The following is a 20,627-nucleotide window of genomic DNA, read 5'->3' as shown; positions in this document are numbered from 1 at the left end:
CCCTGGGCAAAAGTTTACAGTGGGGCCCCAAATGCTCACATATTGCACCATCACACAGAAACATTGCTGTTGAGTTTACATGTGCTGAGTTCAGGCTGCTAAACAAGCGCGATCGACAATATTGAAGTCGTTTGATGTTTGTTTACTGACCTCTTTACTCCAGCTGAGGAAGAATGATGGGGACAGATAGTCCTCGATACAGTATAATGCAGGTCCCATGTAGTACATATAGTATAATGCACTCTCCATGGTCCTTGATAGAGTATAATGCAGCCCCCCTCAGCGTATACTGCAGCCTCCCCTTAGTGCATACTACAGCCCCCCTCAGCGTATACTGCAGCCCCCCTCATACAGTATAATGCAGCCCCCTCAGAGTATGATGCAGCCTCACACACACAGTATATTGCAGCCCCCTCATAGAGTAAAATGCAGCCTCGCACACACAGTATAATGCAGCCCCCTCATAGAATATAATGCAGCCTCACACACAGTATAATGCAGCCCCCTCATAGAGCATAATGCAGTCCCCTCAGAGTATAATGCAGCCCCCATAGTATAATGCAGCCCCCCACACAGTATAATGCAGCCCCCCACACAGCATAATACAGCCCCCACACACAGTAAAATTCAGCCCCCCACAAACACAAACAGCATAGTGCAGCCTCCCACACAGTATAATGCAGCCCCCACACAGTATAATGCAGCCCCCACACATGCACAGTATAATGCAGCCCCCCACTCACAGCATAATGCAGTCCCCACAAGCACAGTATAGTGCAGCCCCCACACACAAAGTATAATGTAGCCCCCCACACAGTATAATGCAGCCCCCTCCAGACAGTATAATGCAGCTCCCCAGACACAGTATAATGCAGCCCCCCACACAGTATAATGCAGCCCCCACACACACAGTATAATGCAGCCCCCTCCAGACAGTATAATGCAGCTCCCCAGACACAGTATAATGCAGCCCCCCACACAGTATAATGCAGCCCCCACACACACAGTATAATGCAGCCCCCCACAATATAATGCAGCCCCCTCCACACACACACACCTCGTTCCCCATTGCTCTGGCTTCTGCAGAGAATCTCATCAGCTCCACTGCTGGCACATGCTGAGTCAGAGGCAAAGGGAGAGTGATGGGAGTGGGAGCATCACGTGACGTGCTCTCCTCCATCACTGCTTTCAACTGTATCAGCATCAATGATGCCTATAACTTGAATGCAAGAGCTGGGGGGGTGGTGCTAGACCTTTCTTACTCATGGGCCCCATAGTGGACGCGTGGCATGCCACTATTATCGGCACGCCACTGGTTGAGGTCCCCTGGAAGAGCGGGGACCCCAGGCAGCTGCCTGCCCCTACCACCCCTAACACCTATACTTAAAGGGTTTCTCACATATACAAATTTACCACCTATCCACAAGATAGATGACTAATGTAGGACAGCGAGGATCTGACTGTGAATCCTAACAACAAGGTGCCCAAAGTCCACAGTGTAAATGGAGCTGTAGTGAGCATGTGCAACCACCACTTTTATAAATGTTGAATACAGAAGTGGTCACACATGCTCACTACCACTCCATTCACACAGGAAGCTTTGTGAGTCCCATTCTCGTGATTGCTGAGGGTCCCAGTGGATGTACATTTAGCGTATAAAAATCATGCTGCCATTGGCCACAGCGGCTGGGTCACATGCACCATCTGATGTCACCCTAGATCTGTAACAGGGCCATGCCATTTATGACAGCATTCCTATATTTCACAGGGACCTTGTTGGCCCAGGTACGACTGCTACTCCTGCACCCCCTACACCTCTGGGTCAGGCGCTTCATCGATTCTCTAAGGGTACTGTCACACAGTGCAATTTTCGTCGTTACGACGGCACGATCCGTGACGTCGCAGCGTCGTATGATTATCGCTCCAGCGTCGTAGACTGCGGTCACACTTTGCAATCACGGCGCTGGAGCGATGCCGAAGTCCCCGGGTAACCAGGGTAAACATCGGGTTACTAAGCGCAGGGCCGCGCTTAGTAACCCGATGTTTACCCTGGTTACCAGCGTAAACGTTAAAAAAACAAACAGTACATACTTACATTCCGGTGTCTGTCCTCCGGCGTCTCAGCTTCTCTGCACTGTGTGAGCACCATAGCCGGAAAGCAGAGCGGTGACGTCACCGCTGTGCTCGCTTTCCGGCCGGCAGGCGCTCACAGTGCAGAGAAGCTGAGACGCCGGAGGACAGACACCGGAATGTGAGTATGTACTGTTTGTTTTTTTAACGTTTACGCTGGTAACCAGGGTAAACATTGGGTTACTAAGCGCGGCCCTGCGCTTAGTTACCCGATGTTTACCCTGGTTACAAGCGAACACATCGCTGGATCGCTGTCACACACAACGATCCAGCGATGTCAGCGGGTGATCAAGCGACGAAAGAAAGTTCCAAACGATCTGCTACGACGTACGATTCTCAGCGTGATGTCTGATCGCAGTAGCGTGTCAGACACTGCGATATCGTAACGATATCGCTAGAACGTCACGAATCGTGCCGTCGTAGCGATCAAAATTGCACTGTGTGACAGTACCCTAACTGTAATTTTACAATGAGAAAATGAAAACCTTTTCACGTCTCCCCAAATGACCTCATTGTGAAACAGAGAAAACAATTTGGATGTTTGCCAGAGGAGGATTAATAAAAATGTGCAGAATTTTTACACAGCCCCTGAGCCGTTGCTTTAAATGCGAGTAACCAAATCCCACATTTATATTAGACTCTCTGGAAAGGACAAAAAGATGATTACATTGTGTGGATGCGCAACACGTGGTAATCGCCAGCCAAATTAGTCACGATCCTGGCGCCCGTTATATTTATTTTACGAAGAAGTCGTCAAGAGAACGATTTATATTCAAATTTCCGCACTTTTATTCGCTACTTCACAGCACAACGTCATAAAATAGTAAAAATCCTCCCAAAAAATGGCCTCAAGTGGAGACTAATCTCCTGGAAAAGAAAGCGAAATAAGAGATGAAAGAGTTTCAACCAGCCTAGGTGGATCTGTGGAGAGGGTAAGGCCGCCGTACTGAAAATTGGGCAGTTTCCAATTGTACGCCTTCCAACTTTTCCCAATTTCATATACAGTGCTGGCAAATTCAGACTGAAAAGGGACGAGGTATATATGAATCCTGTCCAAAAGTCAGAGCTCCAGAGAGGGTCAAGGACTTTCCCAGGACAGATTTTACCCTAAACAAATGCATCCCCCACACACACACAGTATAATGCAGCCCTCACACACGTACTGGATAATGCAGGCCCCCCACATATGCACAGTATAATGCAGCCCCCACACGCACAGTATAATGCAGCCCCCCCACACACACAGTATAATGCAGCCCCCACACGCACAGTATAATGCAGCCCCCCCACACGCATAGTATAATGCAGCCCCCCACACAGTATAATGCAGCCCCCACACACGCACTGTATAATGCAGGCCCCCCACACATGCACAGTATAATGCAGCCCCCACACACAGTATAATGCAGCCCCCACACACACAGTATAATGCAGGCCCCACAAACAGTGTAATGCAGGCCCCCACACACGCACAGTATAATGCAGCCCCCCACACACAGTATAATGCAGCCCCCACACATGCATAGTATAATACAGCCCCCCACACAGTATAATGCAGCCCCCACACACGCACAGTATAATGCACCCCCCACACGCACAGTATAATGCAGGCCCCCACACACGCACAGTATTTTTAGTTTTGATCTAGCTGATGTTCAGCAAGATCCACTTTATGCAGAAGCATTCTGCAAAAAATATATATTTATTTTCAAAGGGTGTTAATGGGACATTTTTCCACTTTATGCTTATAGAGGGACATACATCAAAGCCTTCTGTCTGTGTCTGAGATATATTTAGGGCAACACTTCTGACGGATATGTCTTACTGGAAGCTAAGATGTGATCTGAATGGAGCCTATTCCATCCACACTTGAATAATAATGAGATGTCTCCTCTCATTCTGTCCCAGGCTGTACAGTAAAGCTGACAATTCAGCTTCAAAGAACAGGAAAAATCCATTTATGCTTAGAGTGTCAGACTCAGTGATGGAAAACTCTGTCATCCTATCCTGTGGTGGGGCGTGCTGAGTGGTTCCTGGCTTGATTGACAGTTCAGTTGACCTATCTGTTACTGGGAGGTGCAGAGATTTCTCCAGGTGTTCCCTGTTCTTAGTAATTGCCCTGCTATTTAGGTGAGCTGTCTGGCCGAGATCACTGCCAGTCAAAAGCTTGTGCTCTCTGGTGTGTATTTGCCTGCTTCCTGTGCTGAGTTCTGATCTACTGCTGCTAACCTCTGACTACCCGTTTGTTATTGCCCCTTTGATTATCTGCTATTACTTTGGTATTCTGACCCTGGAAGGTGACCTGACTTACACCTTTGTCTATTCCCTTGGTTTACTACACGCTCTCTTGGTATTGACCCTGTAACGTCTGACTTTGCTGACTCACGGCCTATCCGTGAGTTGTGATTAACATCACAATGACTTTCTCTAGTAGCCAGTGTGAAAACTCAAATATTAAGGTGTTTTTTTTTTTTTTAAAGTAAGTAGTCACAAAAGACAAACAATACAAAAACGCCAAAAGTTAAAAAAAAATTATAATTTGTCCCAAGGAATGCAGTAAAGCTGACAATTTAGCTTCTCAGAACAGGCAAAAAACAGTTTTGTTCGCTCTAGTGGCCACCGTGAAAATTCAAATATTTCAAGCAGTCACTAAAATAAATACAAAAACATCAAAAATAAATGCACACATTTTCAATAAAATCTGATAGAAAGAATATGCCATCCTCTAATGATACTCTCCCTTTAAGTTGCAAAATAAGTCAAGTTGGGGAATGTGCAAAAAGACGGACCCCACAAATGTGACATTAAAAAGTTCTGTATTTTTGCTAATTCTTTACTTCAGTTGGTCTTAACAAAAAAGGTCAGGAAGAGATGTGCATCTACTATATGTCCTTGGGACTTAGAGAGGCCGTACTTACTTTACTTTTTGCATGGCTTTACTACTGTAAGGGTTAGAAGTGTTGAGTAGTAAGAAAGCCCCAGGCAGTCAGCGCTGCGCTCACCGCTCCTAAGCACCCAGATCTGCTCTCTATGCACTTTCCAAGCAGATTAACCACTGACGAGCAGATGACATGGCTCCAACCACATCTGTGACCATAGCCCACTCCATAAATCATCCCCTATAACCCGCCTGAGATGCCCATGAGATGGAAAGCTGTGTCCAGGCCCCATAGGTCAACAGCACTTTAATTGTAGCATAGCATCTGCCCCATTTATCAGAACCGTCCAACCATGTAACCATCAGTACCATTGGGTACACAACAGCCCACTCCGGCCCCGGCCCGGGAACCACCTCGATGCTGATTTTATGTCGCCACCAATAGATCTTGATATCAATCAGACCAAAGAAGATAAAATATTCAGTTACGTTTCACAGCCCAAACTTGTATTCCACAAGGAGCAGCTATATATAGCGGAGGTGAAACTTCCAAGAATGATCACAAAGAAAATTCTAGATATCTGCAAGAAATGCAAGATCAGGGCCCGTGGGACAGCGACACTGATCTGCAAGGCCAGGGTGTTTCTGTCAAGATCTATGAATATCAGCTTTTGGTCCATGTTATTATACACGAGGATTATGGCCGACTGCAAACTCTTAAAGGGCAATGACACTGCAGTATTTAAAAAACAATTCTCTACCAGTTCAATTCCATTCTTTTGTCCATAGGGGGTGGTATTAGGAACCGTGAAACATTTTCTGATCAGTCATAATGACAATGGTTGGATGAACAGGAAAAAGTGACAACCAGTTGTCTGACTTGTAAATTTTGCTCAGAAGAGTTGTCAGTTCCCTTCCCCCAATCGATTCAAACAAGTGCATTACTCACCAGGGGGTAGACAGTAATTTGGAATCATGGGTGGTGATTTATTTTGGCAGATGTGAATTTTTTATTTTCTGTAGCCTTGTTGTTTTACTAAAGCCACTTCCCTTCCCCACCCAATCTGTGCCTCTACATGCCCCCGTTCCTCAACTCCTCCATGCCCTGAATGAAGAGAACCTCCCAAAAATAACTGAAGGCTTGAGGCAAGTTTGGCAATTTACTGACTCTTCCACACATTAGGTAGTACTTGCATTGCATTAGAGTATCTTAAAAAAAAACAAAAAAAACAAACAAAAAGCACCTTTAAAAAATGTTCATGCTAGAAAAATCCTGTTTGGGGGTTACAGCTTCTACAGGCATATCTATATGTCGCCATGGTAACAGACTACAAACAAACTGCGCAGTCTGACCCTGCAGTCATACTTTCTACTTCTTCCTTACCAGGTAAATGGATATCAGCAACAGATGGATGAATGTATGACTGAAGGACCAGACTACACTGCATTTGTTTGTAGTCTGTAACTATGGAGACACTAGAATTTGCACAGGAGCTGTGAACACCAAATGGTTGAGGATTCTTTTTTGAGACATTTGAAGAGTTGATTTTGTTTTACTTTATTTTAGATGCGCTGGAACAGTAAGAAAATGGTTGCAAAATTGCCTTTAATTCTTTTAGCAGCCTAATGAACCATGACTTAGCCATTCTTGACCATTAAAGGGAGTCTGTCATCCCCAAAATGTATTTTAGACTAACTAGAGATATAGGGGACATCACCCCCTAAAAAACATCATACTAGCACTGTATGTGTGCCTGAGAAAATAAATTTTAATATATATGTAACCGAGGGGTCACCGTAGCACCCATGGCGTGACCATAAGCTGTGTGCACCATTGCGCCCCCTCAATTTGCTTATTGGGGACAGCCCTAGTTTGTGATGAATAGTGCTCACTTCTAAAGTGAATGTTGCCCCATGGGAGTGCGCATGCTAGCTGTGCCGCAGACAGTGGCTCTGTGAAGATGCCGCTCTCTACACTTCAGCAGAGAGGAGCCAAGGAGGAGAACGCACCCAGCCACTAGTATCACTGCACGTGCACATACTCGTGGGGCAGCATTCGCTCTAGGAGCGAGCACATTCATCACAAGCTAGGGTGAACCCCAAGACACAAATTGAGATGTAATGGCGCATGCAACTCATGGCTACATTATGGGTGCACCAAAGACCGCTCTTATGCGCATAGATTAAAAGTCATTTTAACAAGCACTGCACCAGTATCATGTATGATTTTTATAGGGTTGAAGGCATAGCGGACATTTGGGGGTGACAAACTCCCTTTAAGTTGTAGAGGTGCAGTTTGGAAACAGTATAAACATGGCCCCTTATAAAGCCTAGAAAAATTGAAAATGTGACAAAATGAAATAACACAAAGTATCAAGCCCTGGTTTATTATCCCTCTCCTCCTTGTCATACACCATGTAGTCAATCTCTGGTTTACTCAGGAAACAACGCGGCATCAGCGCTAGAACCTACCGGAAAGCGGGCTAAATATTTGTCGCCATCTGCCATTACCGTTTATAGACCATGCGAATCGCATAACATTACACATCCGGCGCTGTTATTTTGGACCAGCACTCTCCCCATCTGTTGGAAATTCTGTTGACTTATCATTTGATGAGCAATCTCAGCGTCGGCCGCATTTATTAGAATATGCAGTCCATCTTCATTATCAGAAGGTTTTACATTTAGAGAACACGTCTTACAATGTGGCCCGAGCGTTATTAATGGGGGAATGGTTGGGCTCTGTTCTACTGATCTGAAGCCCGAGGCTTTATGTGCCTCTAGAAGAAGGTCCGTAGTGGCTGATTTACTAATATACTGAACATTAGCTTGGGTTACTTAGAGGTACGGGGGTCCAACCCGTGGCCAGGAGCGCAGTTATAAATGTGGGTACAGACGTGGCAGTAGACCCCTGCATGAGGTATGCGACCATTTTTGTACACCCTAAAAATTCGGGATTAAAGGGTTATTCCCAAAGTAATAAGTTACCCCTATATATTGGATAGGGGATAATTTGCAAGTTACTGGATGTCAGACCGCCCAACAATCCCAAGATTGGGGTTCTCCATCATCAGAGACTTCCACTCCATTTCTCATGTATGGAACTGTCAGCCATATCTTGGCGTTGTACTTGGCTTTCTCTGTCAGTCCCATAGACAATGAATGGAGCAGAGGTCGAGCATGTGCATCTCTGATCCATTCAAGATGGTTTTCTGCAGAGACCCATTCTAGGGATTGTATAGATCATTGAGGGTCTCAGCTGTGGAGCCCACAGCAGTCACCGAGTTATCCCCTATCTTATGGGTGGGGTCCCATAGACAATGAATGGAGCAAAGGTCGAGTATGTGCATCTCTGAGCCATTCAAGATGGGTTTCTGCAGAGACCCATTCTAGGGATTGTATAGATCATTGAGGGTCTCAGCTGTGGAGCCCACAGCAGTTAGCGACTTATCACTTTATAGGTGGGGAATAACTTATTTTGGAAATAACTCTTTAATAGAAGATAGTGCCCCATTCAGTACCCTGATCTATTAGTCAGTGCCCAGAGCAGCTCTGGAGGACTCCACACATCAGAGCATCACAAGGCCAGCCCATTGATTTCAATGACATCGGTGGTGTAATGCCTCATTTCACCTGCGGAGGCACTGCAGGGATACCAAACTAGAGTTTACAGTTGATCGCTGGTGATTCCAGCAACATGGCATTCTGCGAGAAACCTATTGTCATAGGAGCGTTCTTATTACTTTATTACTATATATTTGCACCAATCTACAGGCTCCCTCGGCAATAAAAGGTTCACTTTCTTACCCAGAGCTGTAATCCGGTTGCTGCAGAAAGTAAAGGTCAAGCTCAAAAACCAATCAGTCCTTTCATTTTATTTTTTTTGCGTCTGATAAGCTTAAACTTTATAAATGTGTCAGGATTTAAGGTGGATTAAGGAGCAAACTCTCTGGCGGTCAGGACTGAATAGAACGAGAAGTTATGAGAAGGAGGCGGTGGGCGCTGGCGGAGGGGAGGGGGAGTCTGGTTTCACAAATGTGGGTCTTTGATGTGGAAAATCCCTGTCGGGAGTGGTGGCCGACTTCTTTATGATCAGATGGCATAAAATGAATTATTGCAATGCACAAACAATATAGGCAGACAGGCCGACGTGGACCCCCGGGACCACCCTCTAGTGCATTCCCATTCCCAGTGCATTTTACGCCCTGCTGCAGCACATTGTCTGCGTTCACACGTTGCCGCCACATTGCTGTTTTTTTTGTTGTTTTTTTTATTTGCAGCAAAACAATGAATGGGGTAAAAAAAAAAAAGAAAAAGCAATGTGTGAACACACCTTAATGATCCGCTCTAATCGGCTTTACATGGGGTCTCATGGTCTAAGCAGAATCTGGGCCTATAATTTACCCACCCAGTGGTCCGCACTCCAATAGGGAATGAATGTTATTAATATCTTGATACTGCAGATTTATTCTCATTCTTTACTGCAAATATCATGTAAAAAAATAAAACTAAATGACAGATGTCACAGATGTAGCAGAGCCGACCTGTAACTTTACAGGGGAACGTCGCCACATCTGTAGGATAAAATAATGCAGGATGTTTCCCCGCAGCCCTAAACCCAAGAGCTAAAAAATAAACCATCATCCGTTCACGGGGGCCGACATTTACCCCTGTGACAAACTCACCTCTGCTACATCCAGAGGGAATCGATGATAATTTCTTATTGAAAAGCAAAAATAAGTAAAATAAACTAAAACCAGCGCCGGCTTCATAAGAGAATTTATTTGGTCCCTGGTTTCTTCCACAGCTGTTGGGGGATAAGACCCCGTCTATGTACAGCGCAGACCCCACCTTCCGGGGGCCACACACCTAATACAAAAGTTGCATTATTAATATTAACATTCAGAAGTACATTTCTAAACACCTGGAGAGGAACTGACGTCATTGCTTAGAGGGAAGGGTGACGTCGGCTATTGCTCTCTGTTATCAGCCTGGGTTACATTTGGTGACGATTGTGAATGTTATTAGTAGCTTATCTATAGGTTTTAGTCCCTGAAACGTTAGAAATATCATTTTCGTCCCTGTGGCTAGAACAGTGGCCTCCAACCGGTGGTCTCCAGCTGGTGTAAAACTACTACTCCCACCATGCGGTTTAGTGAGAGCCACCGGCTGGAGAGCACTGACCTCCAATCAGTAGTATTTGCCCGTCAGAAGAACAGACCATGACCTGCACCCAAAGACCCTTCGTCTTCCACCACTGCGTAGGTGCTGGGTCCATGGCTAACGGAATCTGGCTTGTTCAGATGCCAGTTAACCCTTTATCAGCTATACTTGCCTTGGCAGGTCTGTACATGTCTATAAATTACCCCTACCCTGTCCTGTAAGATCTGTGCCTCTTGGTCGGTGAGCATGCCAAGATCCGCAGCCAAGGGCTCCCTGGCGGCGTAAAGCGCGTGGAGCTGCTCTGCTGCCTTCCGCGATAAGTACAGTTCCCGTAATCGCCAGACCACGCCCCTGCGGAACAGGCATAGAGTGCTTAGGAGCTGCCCATTGTATTTGTCCCAGGTGTCCCGTAGCCGATATCCATGGACCAATCCGGCCTCGTTATCCAGTAGCACGAGGGTCCCATCCGGGGTGCGGTGTAGATTGTTCGTCCCTCGCAACATGACGCGTGAATCCCACTGGAGACTGAAGAGGTTGCTCACCAGTCTGTCAAAGTTGGCGGTCAGATAGTCAAAGAGGATGAGATCCCCCCATTGTGCCAGCTCCACCACACCCGGGTGACCCGAGCGCAGTTCCTCACGCAAAGGGAACAATTTGCCGTCCTCGGCGCGAAGGGCTAGAGGCGGCAAAACCGAACTCAGATTGTAAAGCCAAGGGGTGATAGTGACCAACGAGCCCGGCGTCCATCCCGTGCCCCCCAGTTCAGCATGTACTTGTGCCCACTGAGAGCCACTTACTTTGGAAAGGACGCAGGGTGGCACCGTGTGCAGTCCCAGGAGGCGAGAAAGGTAGAATGAGAGGACCTCTCCCTGGATCTGCTCCGGGTTAATCCCATAGCGTACACATGCCCGGCTGCCATCGGATAGGGTCACCAGTCTGTTAGTGCTGCGCCCGCAGCCCTTCTCCATGGACACAATGCTCGCTGCCCGGGCAAACTCCTGCCAGTGTAAAGTGTACTCATCCGAGAAGCCCCGGGGCAGTGCCCTTTCCAGTGCCCGCGTCCAGAAGATCCCCTGCTCCAGGGAATTAAAGGTCTGCGAGTGGTTCCCCGCTTGAGTGGTGCCCATCGGGTGCCCATAGGCAGTAGTACTATTTCCTGGTCCAGAAGGGAGACCCTCGGTTGCTGGAGGTGTCTGCGGAGAAAGTGCAGGGAGGCGCAAAGCTCGGGGTGCTCTTTGGGGGAGATATCCAGGGTGATCAGTCGGGTGAGAGTCTTTCCATACCCAGAAAATGCCCCCAACCAGGAGGAGGACTCCGGATATGATCAGCGCCGTGGCGGCTTTCATCCTGGAAGAACGCCCTATTCACAGAGCTCGGACCATCCACAGGGACCCTCAGGGTGCAGTGCAACTACTCACTGGGTGCATCCTATTCATCTCTGTCCAGTGTTCTCCGAGCACATCCCAAGGGTTCGGCCCTTTCCCCCTTTAGCGGGCACATTGTGTTGGTTGGAGCAAAGTGCCGGAGACCCCACAGGGGGCACATTGCTGGATGAAGACCTGGAGCACAACTACTGGCATCTCATTGTGTCCTGTGCATGGCACATGCTGGGGGCTTTGTCTTCAGCAGATGAGACCCTCATGACAATCAGGGGCTCCCAGTTCCTAGAAAGTTGCAATTAGCTCCTTGGATTAAGCATAAGACCAAGCAGACCCTTGTGGGGGACGTGCGGAGAGCGGGCAGGGCCTGGGGGGGCTCAGCCTGCAGCCCCTCTGCCTCTCTCCCTCTTATCTGGTGTGAGGAGCATTAGGCTTTGCATCTTCCAGATGAAGAAGAGAATATTCCCACACCCTCCCCAGCCCACTCCTGACCCTGCAGCTCCTCCTCTTAAAGGGGCAGGCTAAAGATGTAACAGCTTTTAAAGGATTCCAGATGCAACAAGGGATTCTTCCTATTCACAGCTTGAGCTGTGGCAACATTTCGGAATTAACTCCAACATATGGCACTATCGTATGTCATTTAACCCTTGAGATATTGCACTAAACTTCCCTGCAGCCCTATGCAAAAAATAAAAAATTAGGATAATACATTGCAAATATGAAACTGATTCTGCTCTGTTACATTATAACAGCCGAGCATATTCCTACATAGAACAAAAGAATTAAACATATTTATCTTCAAAGCACAATATTTATATTTATTGTAGCTTTTCCTCAATTAGGGAGCAAAGAGTTAATGCGACATAAGGATTTCACCCCCATTATTAATTCACAGCCTCAGCACATTGTCCTGCAGCCCACCTGCTCAGACAGGGGTAAGGTCATCCATGCAGGGTCTCAATTCTCCCCTCCTTGGATCTCCTAATTAGGATCTATTGCTGCTACTGTATCAAACTGACCACAGAGAGCAGGACAGGAGCTCCCCCTAATGGATGTATTGGGGAATTGCAGTTTTCTATTATTGTCCAGCTCAGCTATTAAATGAGGCTTTTTTCCCAAAGTATTTCTGGTCTTTACAGATCATCTAAAATGGTATTCCACATGGGTGTGACAGCTGTCTCATCCGCTCCCTGGATAGGTCACATTCTGCATCCTTTTTTTCACTTTTACTATATAGAAAGAGATTTGTGCAGACGTTAATAGATTACCGGCGCCTTTAAAAAATTAAAGGGATTTACCAAAAGGATACTCACGGCATAATAAAATAATATTGAATTTCTTATCGTGCCTTGCAGTGCGATTCTTGATTTGTTTGAAGATTTCTGCTTGATATCAATGAATGGAAACGCTCATTGATGGAACTAGGAGCATGAAACTGATCCTGATTATGTCTAAAAGAAATACATTAGGGAGCTATAGATTATCAAATTCACCGCACTCTCTCTAGACGAGTTTATGCAAAAGTAGTGTCAGTTTATTAGTGTGAACTGGGAGCGTAACAGAATATTACAGCATATGCGATTAACAACGTTTCGGCTCAACTAGAGTCTTTATCACGTACTCGCTGTGAAAAGAAACGCGCAAAAAACACAAAATAAAATGAATAACATAAATAAAATAAGTAAAATAATACATTGTCAAAGGATAATAGTGGGTCATCCTAGACGTAGAACAAGAAGAAAGAGACATGTCCACCAACAAGGACATACGAGGGTGTCCGTAGAAGCGATGACTCAGGGATTGAGTATCTGGGTAGAGTATAAAGGGTCCTGTGTATCCTGCAGGTAGGGAGGGTAAAGTGAGTACCAACAGTAAGGGTATAAGACATTGTCCGAGGGGAAGTGATCAAAGATAGGTTACAGTTACCATATGCGAGAAATACATTACATTAGTATAACATGATATTACAGATCAAACATTCTGAGACAGTGGCGCAGGTGATTTACCTTGTTCCAGTTAAAGATAGTGTGTAGAGAGGGATAAGTCCCAGCAGTAAAACATAAGTTCTGCAGAAAATAGTGAACAAGGGTTAGCCGGTAAAGAGTAGAGGAATAGAGCCCATAAAGGTTGACAAAATTACCTTAAGTAATGTACTGATGTATTAAGTACGCTATTTGAGGCTCCCTTTCAGAAGGTGTAGACCTGTTTAAAGCAAACAGTATGTATGTAACACTCCTATAAGTGTCCAATGTGCGCCGAGATGGAGAAAAGAGAAGACCCTTAGTATCAGCTGTTTACCTGTTGTGTCAGGGTATTGAGCGGCGCTCCCGCGCTTTGCTCTGATGCAGCGTGTGTCAGGTCTGTAGCTGGGACGGCGTGTGCTTGTTAAATCACCGCCGTACCGGAAGTGGATGGCGCGGACCGGAAGTGACATATCGCTACTGTGTGGGGCCTCAGTGCGCACGCGCAGCCCTTGTTGTGGCAACCTAGTAACCAAGCGCCGCTAGTAGCTCAGACCAGGACGCTGTATAGTGGAGTAAAAGGCCAAATAGGGGTATAATGTGACCTGGGGATTGTGTGATGGCCGCAATAGGTGTAAATAAATGTTACACATGCAGGATCTTAGACTTTAGATGAGTATATATTACAAAAGATAAGAATACAGGGGAGAGGAAAACGACAATTGGGGGCAAGGATGGAGCAAATTAGGGAGCTAAGGGCAACTCACCCATACTAGAGTTAAAGGTCCTGTGAGATCATGATTTAACGAGTCTGCAAGAGAGGATACAATCATTAAATGGTATAACAAGGCTCATACTAACCAATCAATTTCCCTATTCAGCCCTCTGGGGGTCAGGGTGTCCAGTTTGTATATCCAGAGGGTTTCACGTGCTCTGAGAAGTTTAATATGATCACCCCCTCTCCTGGGGCGGGGGACCTGTTCGATAACTTGATATTTAAGCTGTGCCACTGTATGTCTGGATTTGGTGAAATGATCTGGTAAAGGTAACCAGTTCTTACCGCATCTGATGGTAGATTTGTCGCTGGCAATTCTGTCCCTTATGTGCTGTGTGGTTCCCCTATGTATAGGAGGCCACATGGGCATTTAATTAAATACACGACAAAATTAGAGTCACATGTATGAAATCCGCGTACTGGATAGGACTTGCCGGTTCTAGGGTGGGTTATGGTATCGGACTTAATGACATTAGAGCAGGCTGCACAGTTCAAACAAGGAAATGTGCCATTGCGTTGGGTGCCCAGTAATCTCTGTGTAGTAGTGGGCCGCTTACTGCCAATATCTGCTCTTACGAGTTTATCCCTAATGTTGGGGCGTCTTTTGTTGCACATCAGGGCTGGTTCTTTGAAAGGAGGGATAGTAGGGTATGCTTTGGCTAAAAGTGGTCAGTGTCTCCTGATAATGGAATGGATTTTGGGAACCAACGGGTGAAATACGTGTACAAACAGAATCCTTTCACGTGTATTGCTCGGGGGCCGAGGAGATGGAAGATGGAGGCGAAAGAATGCGTGCTTTCTCATCAACGAGAAGTTTTGAGGGATAGCATCGTGCTTGAAACATAGAAGTCATGGTATCCAATCTATCGTTGAGGGTCATGGGATCAGAGACAATTCGGGCTACCCTATTGAGCTGGGAACGTGACAGGCTATCTTTCAATGAGCGTGGATGACAGCTAGTGTAGTGCAGGAGACTATTGCAGTCAGTAGGTTTGCAATAAACATCCATGGAGAGACCTCCATTGATATCCTTGAGGACTTTGGTGTCCAAAAAAGGTACTGAATCGGTATTGTAATGAATGGTGAATTGGAGCTCAGGGAGGATGGAGTTGAGGTGAGAGTGGAAGGATAATAGTGCGTCCGAGGTACCTGTCCAGATAAGAAAAAATGTCATCAATGTAGCGGTGCTAACATAAAACGTGTTGTAGGAAGAGTTCGTTGGTGAACACATGGGTTATTTCGAAATGGTTCATAAACGCGTTGGCGTAAGCTGGCGCAACGTTCGAACCCATTGCGGTCACGCACTTCTGGATGTAGAAGGTATCCTCGAACAAAAAATAGTTCTCATACAGCACTAGGGTGAGCAGGTCTAAGCAGAATTGGATAGCATCTTCTGATATTGAAGATTGGCATAATAGGTGTTTAGTGGCCTCAATGCCTTTCGTGTGTTGAATAGACGTGTAGAGGCTGTTCACGTCAAGCGTGACAAGAGTGCTATTGGGTGGTACTGTGCCAAGCCGTTTGATAATATTCAGGAAGTGACCGGTGTCCAGGAGAAAGGATCGGGTGGATTTGATCATAGGTGTCAGGATCCTCTCTAGAAAGACAGACAAAGGAGATAGGACAGAATCTGTTGAGGCCACTATAGGACGACCAGGGGGATTTTGTAGTGATTTATGGATCTTAGGTAACACGTAAAAAAACGGTGTTATCGGATGAGGATTGGTAAGGAAGGTTGCTGTTTTCTGATCGATGGTGTGTTGAGTCAAGTATGTGTCGATTACATTTTTGATTTTACGACTAATGGCTGCAACCGGGTCCCTTGGTATGATGTCATAAGAATTAGTGTCAGCTAGTTGACGATTAATCTCACTGATGTATTGTGTACGGTTCATCACTACAATTGCTCCCCCCTTGTCAGCTGGCTTCACTACAATGGATTTGTTAGTGTGAAGAGAGGACAGAGCCTGTTTCTCAGTGGGAGAGAGGTTAGAGTGAGGAGGAAGACAAGACGTTGTTGGTGTATGAGAGAGTCCACCTCCTGGTCCACTAGAGAAATGAAGGTTTCAGTAGCGTGATAGGTCCTAGGAGGGCAAAAGTTACTTCGATTACAGAGTCCAAGGGTGGTGATTGACAATGCCGGCGGCATGTCATCCCCCCTTGTGGGTATTGGGGTACGCGTATTGTCTGTATTCAGACCAAAGTGAGTCTTTAACCTGATTGTCCGATAAAAACTCTCCAAGTCCTTTTTCAGCTGCAGAGCGTCCCAATTTGGTGTAGGGCAAAACGAGAGTCCCTTTTGAAGTACTGAGAATTCTGTGGGGGAAAGAAGGTGGTCGGATATATTGATCACTAGGTTCGTGGTCTCACCTGTGATCTTGTTGTCATTCTTTCGCTTTGCTCTCCTTGTGGGTCTCCATCGTGATGTCCTCCTCTGCGTCCCTTGGATAAAAAACGCAGACGGCTGGAATTGGTCGAGGAGTCGCTTTCGGAACTGTAGGATCCATCTCTGCGTGGATATCGTGATCGGCGCCAGGTGGAGGTAGAAGAGTCGGTCCATTTGTAGACCCTGTTGGCGTAATCCTCGGTGTCTCGTTGGAATTTGGTTCTTTTGCGTTCCTGTAGGACCTTCTGGTGTTCAACCAAAGTTTTCTCTGTCTTAGTCTTCAGAGTGGACCACTCCGTAGAGGAAAGAGTAGTTGAAAGCTGCGTCTCTATATTCTGAATATTCTGTTTGGTCTCCACTATTGCTTTCTGAAGGAATTCTATTGTTAGTATAATGATGTCTAGGGAGCACTTGTTTAAGATCCTATATTTTTCACAATATTCCGGATTATCGGAAAATAGGGTGGGATGTAAATTGCACCTAAGACCCCTGGGTATTTTGTTTTGCCTATAGTATTCGGCAAGGGTTGTGCAATGAAGGTCGTAGGAAATGAGCCTACGTTTTTCTTTTTCAAAGTCCCTGGTCCTCAGTTCATGTACTGGGGTCCTGAGAAATTCACTAGAACCTGTCACATGGGACAGTATAACTGAACTTGTGGCCACATCATATGCAAAAGTGTCAGTAGACATGGGAGCGTTGCAATGATGTATTAGGAATGGCCGGTGCAACTGCCAATCAAAATATAGGGAGCTATGGCAGTATAGGACACGAGAAGTGTTGTCATAGGGACACAGGATGAATAGAGCCGCAGGCATAGTAAACGGGCTGCGCAGTGATTCATGGGACTTATCGCTTATAAAAATCCTACTAACATTGTACATTTTTGCAAAATGAGGAGGCTTTGCGCACCGTTGTCGTGGCCAGGGGCGGACATGTCATTGGTGCATCCAAAGGTCCACTTCCACCTCCAAAACAAGTGGAAGTGTGCATTATGAGGAGCTATTGGAGAGCAAGGACCCATATACTGTTCTTGGGCAGGGGCCCTTTCCTGTCTGTGTCCGACCGTGGTTGTGGCTCCCTCACTTAGCATTTTGGGACTTCCTTTGCTTCTGATTGACAGTTCTCGCTTGCCCGAGTGCACGCTCCCTGTCCTCAGCCCATGTGTCTGTGCATGCACATTGATATTGCCTGAGCCCGGCGGGTGCTTTCTCCTTCCTTTAAAGGGTACCTTTAAAGTGCTCATACAATGTACGCTCCCCGGCATCATTAGCACACTGTGCCTGCCCAGGGAGGCATTATTGCTGCTTCTCTGAGTCTGGCTGCAAAGTGGGATTGACATCACCATCGCCTCACTGGGCATGCACCACCCGCCAATGATGAGCATACACCTGGCTCCATTACAAATGACCAGCAAGGCAGAACATCAGAGTTGCAAAGACCGTGACGGTGATGTTGCCTATGTGATAATAATAATAATTTTATTTATATAGCGCCAACATATTCCACAGCGCTTTTTATTTATATAGCGCCAACATATTCCACAGCGCTTTTTATTTATATAGTGCCAACATATTCCACATTGCTTTACATTATAGAGGGGATTTGTACAGGCAATAGACATTGCATGTGATGGATGTCAATCACTTAATCCCCCCCCCCCCCCAAGATCCGAGGCAGGACTTGTTTGGGGGTGTTCAATGGACTCATTCTGGCTAATTTCCAAACCACAAAAATAGACTTATATAAAGTTATGGTGGTGGTTCAGGAGGAGCTGGGGGGCTGACAGGTTCCTCCTAGAACCACAAGGTATTTATTTATTATTATGCATTGCTTATATAGCTCTATCATATTCCACAGCGCTTTACAGACATCATCACTGTCCCCAATGGGGCTCACATTCCCTATCAGTATGGCTTTGGAGTGTGGGAGGAAACCGGAGAACCCAGAGAAAACCCACACAAACACGGGGAGAACATTCAAAGTCTCTGCAGATGTTGTCCTTGGTGCGATTTGACCCCAGTGCTGCAAAGCAGCAGTGCTAACCACTGAGCCACCATACAGTGCTAACCACTGAACCATCATACAGTGTTAAACACTGAGCCACCATACAGTGCTAACCACTGAGCTATCATACCGTATTAACCACTGAGCCCCCATACAGTGCTAACCACTGAGCCACCATACAGTGCTAACCACTGAGCCACCATACAGTGCTAACCACTGAGCTATCATAACGTATTAACCACTGAATCACCATACAGTGCTAACCACTGAGCCCCCATACAGTGCTTACCACTGAGCCACCATACAGTGTTAACCACTGAGCCATTCTGCTGCCTAAGTTCTGGCCAAGGGAAAGAGACAACGCAACCATAACTGCTCTCATAGCGGCCACATTTTTTGCCTTTGTGACTTGTATCTATTGGTTGGAACCCTTCAGCTGACAATTACTAGGTGGCAGCAGTCAGCTAAAGTGTGCAGCTCATGCTTCTTTTCTGGGGCTCATGCTTCTTTTCTGCGGCTCATGCTTCTTTTCTGCGGCTCATGCTTCTTTTCTGCGGCTCATGCTTCTTTTCTGCGGCTCATGCTTTTCTGCGGCTCATGCTTCTTTTCTGCGGCTCATGCTTTTTTTCTGCGGCTCATGCTTCTTTTCTGGGGCTCATGCTTCTTTTCTGGGGCTCATGCTTCTTTTCTGGGGCTCATGCTTCTTTTCTGCGGCTCATGTTTCTTTTCCGCGGCTCATGTTTCTTTTCCGCGGCTCATGTTTCTTTTCTGCGGCTCATGCTTCTTTTCTGCGGCTCATGCTTCTTTTCTGCGGCTCATGCTTCTTTTCTGCGGCTCATGCTTCTTTTCTGGGGCTCATGCTTCTTTTCTGCGGCTCATGTTTCTTTTCTGCGGCTCATGTTTCTTTTCTGCGGCTCATGTTTCTTTTCTGCGGCTCATGTTTCTGTTCTGCAGCTCATGCTTCTTTTCTGCAGCTCATGCTTCTTTTCTGCATCCTTCATTGCCCTTTAAGTTCTCAAAGGTTTATAAGAAAAACAAGCGCTATCACAGAAGGAGCCGGATATGATTGACACATGAGCTGATAAGCAAATTATTCCCTCCAGGGATTTCTCCCGGCTGACAGCTCTAATACTGACATCCACACAGATGCCTAATCACTCCACAATGATGCCAAATATTCAGATATTCTAAATGCCAACCACACCTGATGCCATTCTATTTATACCCCTCCAGACTGGCAGGAAGACGTATCATAAATATTTATCTAACCCTTCATGTGAATTCCTCCCAAAACGGTTCTGGCTTCGTTAAACTGTATCACCCGTCTTTGGGAGCTCAAGCATGGGAAGAAGTTAGCGACTTCATCTCCCACTGCTGTCACTATATAACTATATTGATCGGCATTCATTGTCCTTCATGCAGTCGTCCATCTTTCTCCATAGTGAGAAGGATGAGAAGCTGAGATCAAGAAATGTCTTTCATCGTGATTGGCTGCAAGGAAGAACTAGGAGAGGGATTCAAAAGGACCGACTGGTTGACCGGGTGACAGAGACATTAGCCTTGTGAGATCTAATATGATTGCAGCTACTTTTTGTCCTTAAGGATATAGTTTTAAGGTAAGGAAGGACTGCAGTCAATAATTGTTTCCTGGCATTTTAACAAACTTAATTAATTAATAGTACAAGTGATTATAAGTAACTTCGTAACATATCTGAGCAGAGAACACTTATGAGCCACTTCTTGTTATCGCTGACTCCTGTACTAAACATTCACGCTGAAATAAATTGCTACAATTAATCTTGGTCAAAACAAGAGGGTTTGCCAGCTCACTGAGAGATCAGATTACAGCTCACTATTAAAATCTATGGAGGGAAGAAGAAACATGCAGACCATGTTGGTCAAAACAAGAGGGACTGCTGACATCAAAAGGGACTCGTCTGGACTTGGTCAT

At 46.1% G+C, this 20,627-nt stretch overlaps 1 protein-coding gene and 1 long non-coding RNA gene across 3 annotated transcripts in view; both read right to left on the bottom strand.

Annotated features, from left to right (window-relative positions):
* Positions 1-9,769: 9,769 nt before the first annotated feature.
* Positions 9,770-11,969, bottom strand: FJX1 (four-jointed box kinase 1). Its single transcript, XM_077287011.1, has 2 exons — positions 10,193-11,969; positions 9,770-10,108 (listed from the first exon to the last, which is right to left on the bottom strand). The coding sequence occupies exon 1, from the start codon at positions 11,515-11,517 to the stop codon at positions 10,330-10,332; it is 1,188 nt and encodes a 395-aa protein (XP_077143126.1). The 5' UTR covers positions 11,518-11,969; the 3' UTR covers positions 9,770-10,108; positions 10,193-10,329.
* Positions 11,970-12,897: 928 nt separating this feature from the next.
* The window catches only part of LOC143806467 (uncharacterized), a 100,645-nt gene continuing 92,915 nt past the window's right edge, over positions 12,898-20,627 (bottom strand). The window contains exons 2-4 of one of the 2 annotated variants that reach the window (XR_013221467.1): positions 14,279-14,322; positions 13,557-13,616; positions 12,898-13,001 (exon numbers count right to left, since the gene is read on the bottom strand). This is a non-coding gene — a long non-coding RNA (uncharacterized LOC143806467). Of the gene's footprint in view, positions 13,002-13,476; positions 13,617-14,278; positions 14,323-20,627 lie in introns of those variants that run through there. The other variant, XR_013221468.1, reaches the window with a different exon arrangement.

This window comes from Ranitomeya variabilis, chromosome 2, assembly GCF_051348905.1.
Source record: "Ranitomeya variabilis isolate aRanVar5 chromosome 2, aRanVar5.hap1, whole genome shotgun sequence".
NCBI lineage: Eukaryota > Metazoa > Chordata > Amphibia > Anura > Dendrobatidae > Ranitomeya > Ranitomeya variabilis.
Note: the sequence above shows the minus strand (reverse complement) of the source record. Positions and strands in the feature narration are given on the sequence as shown.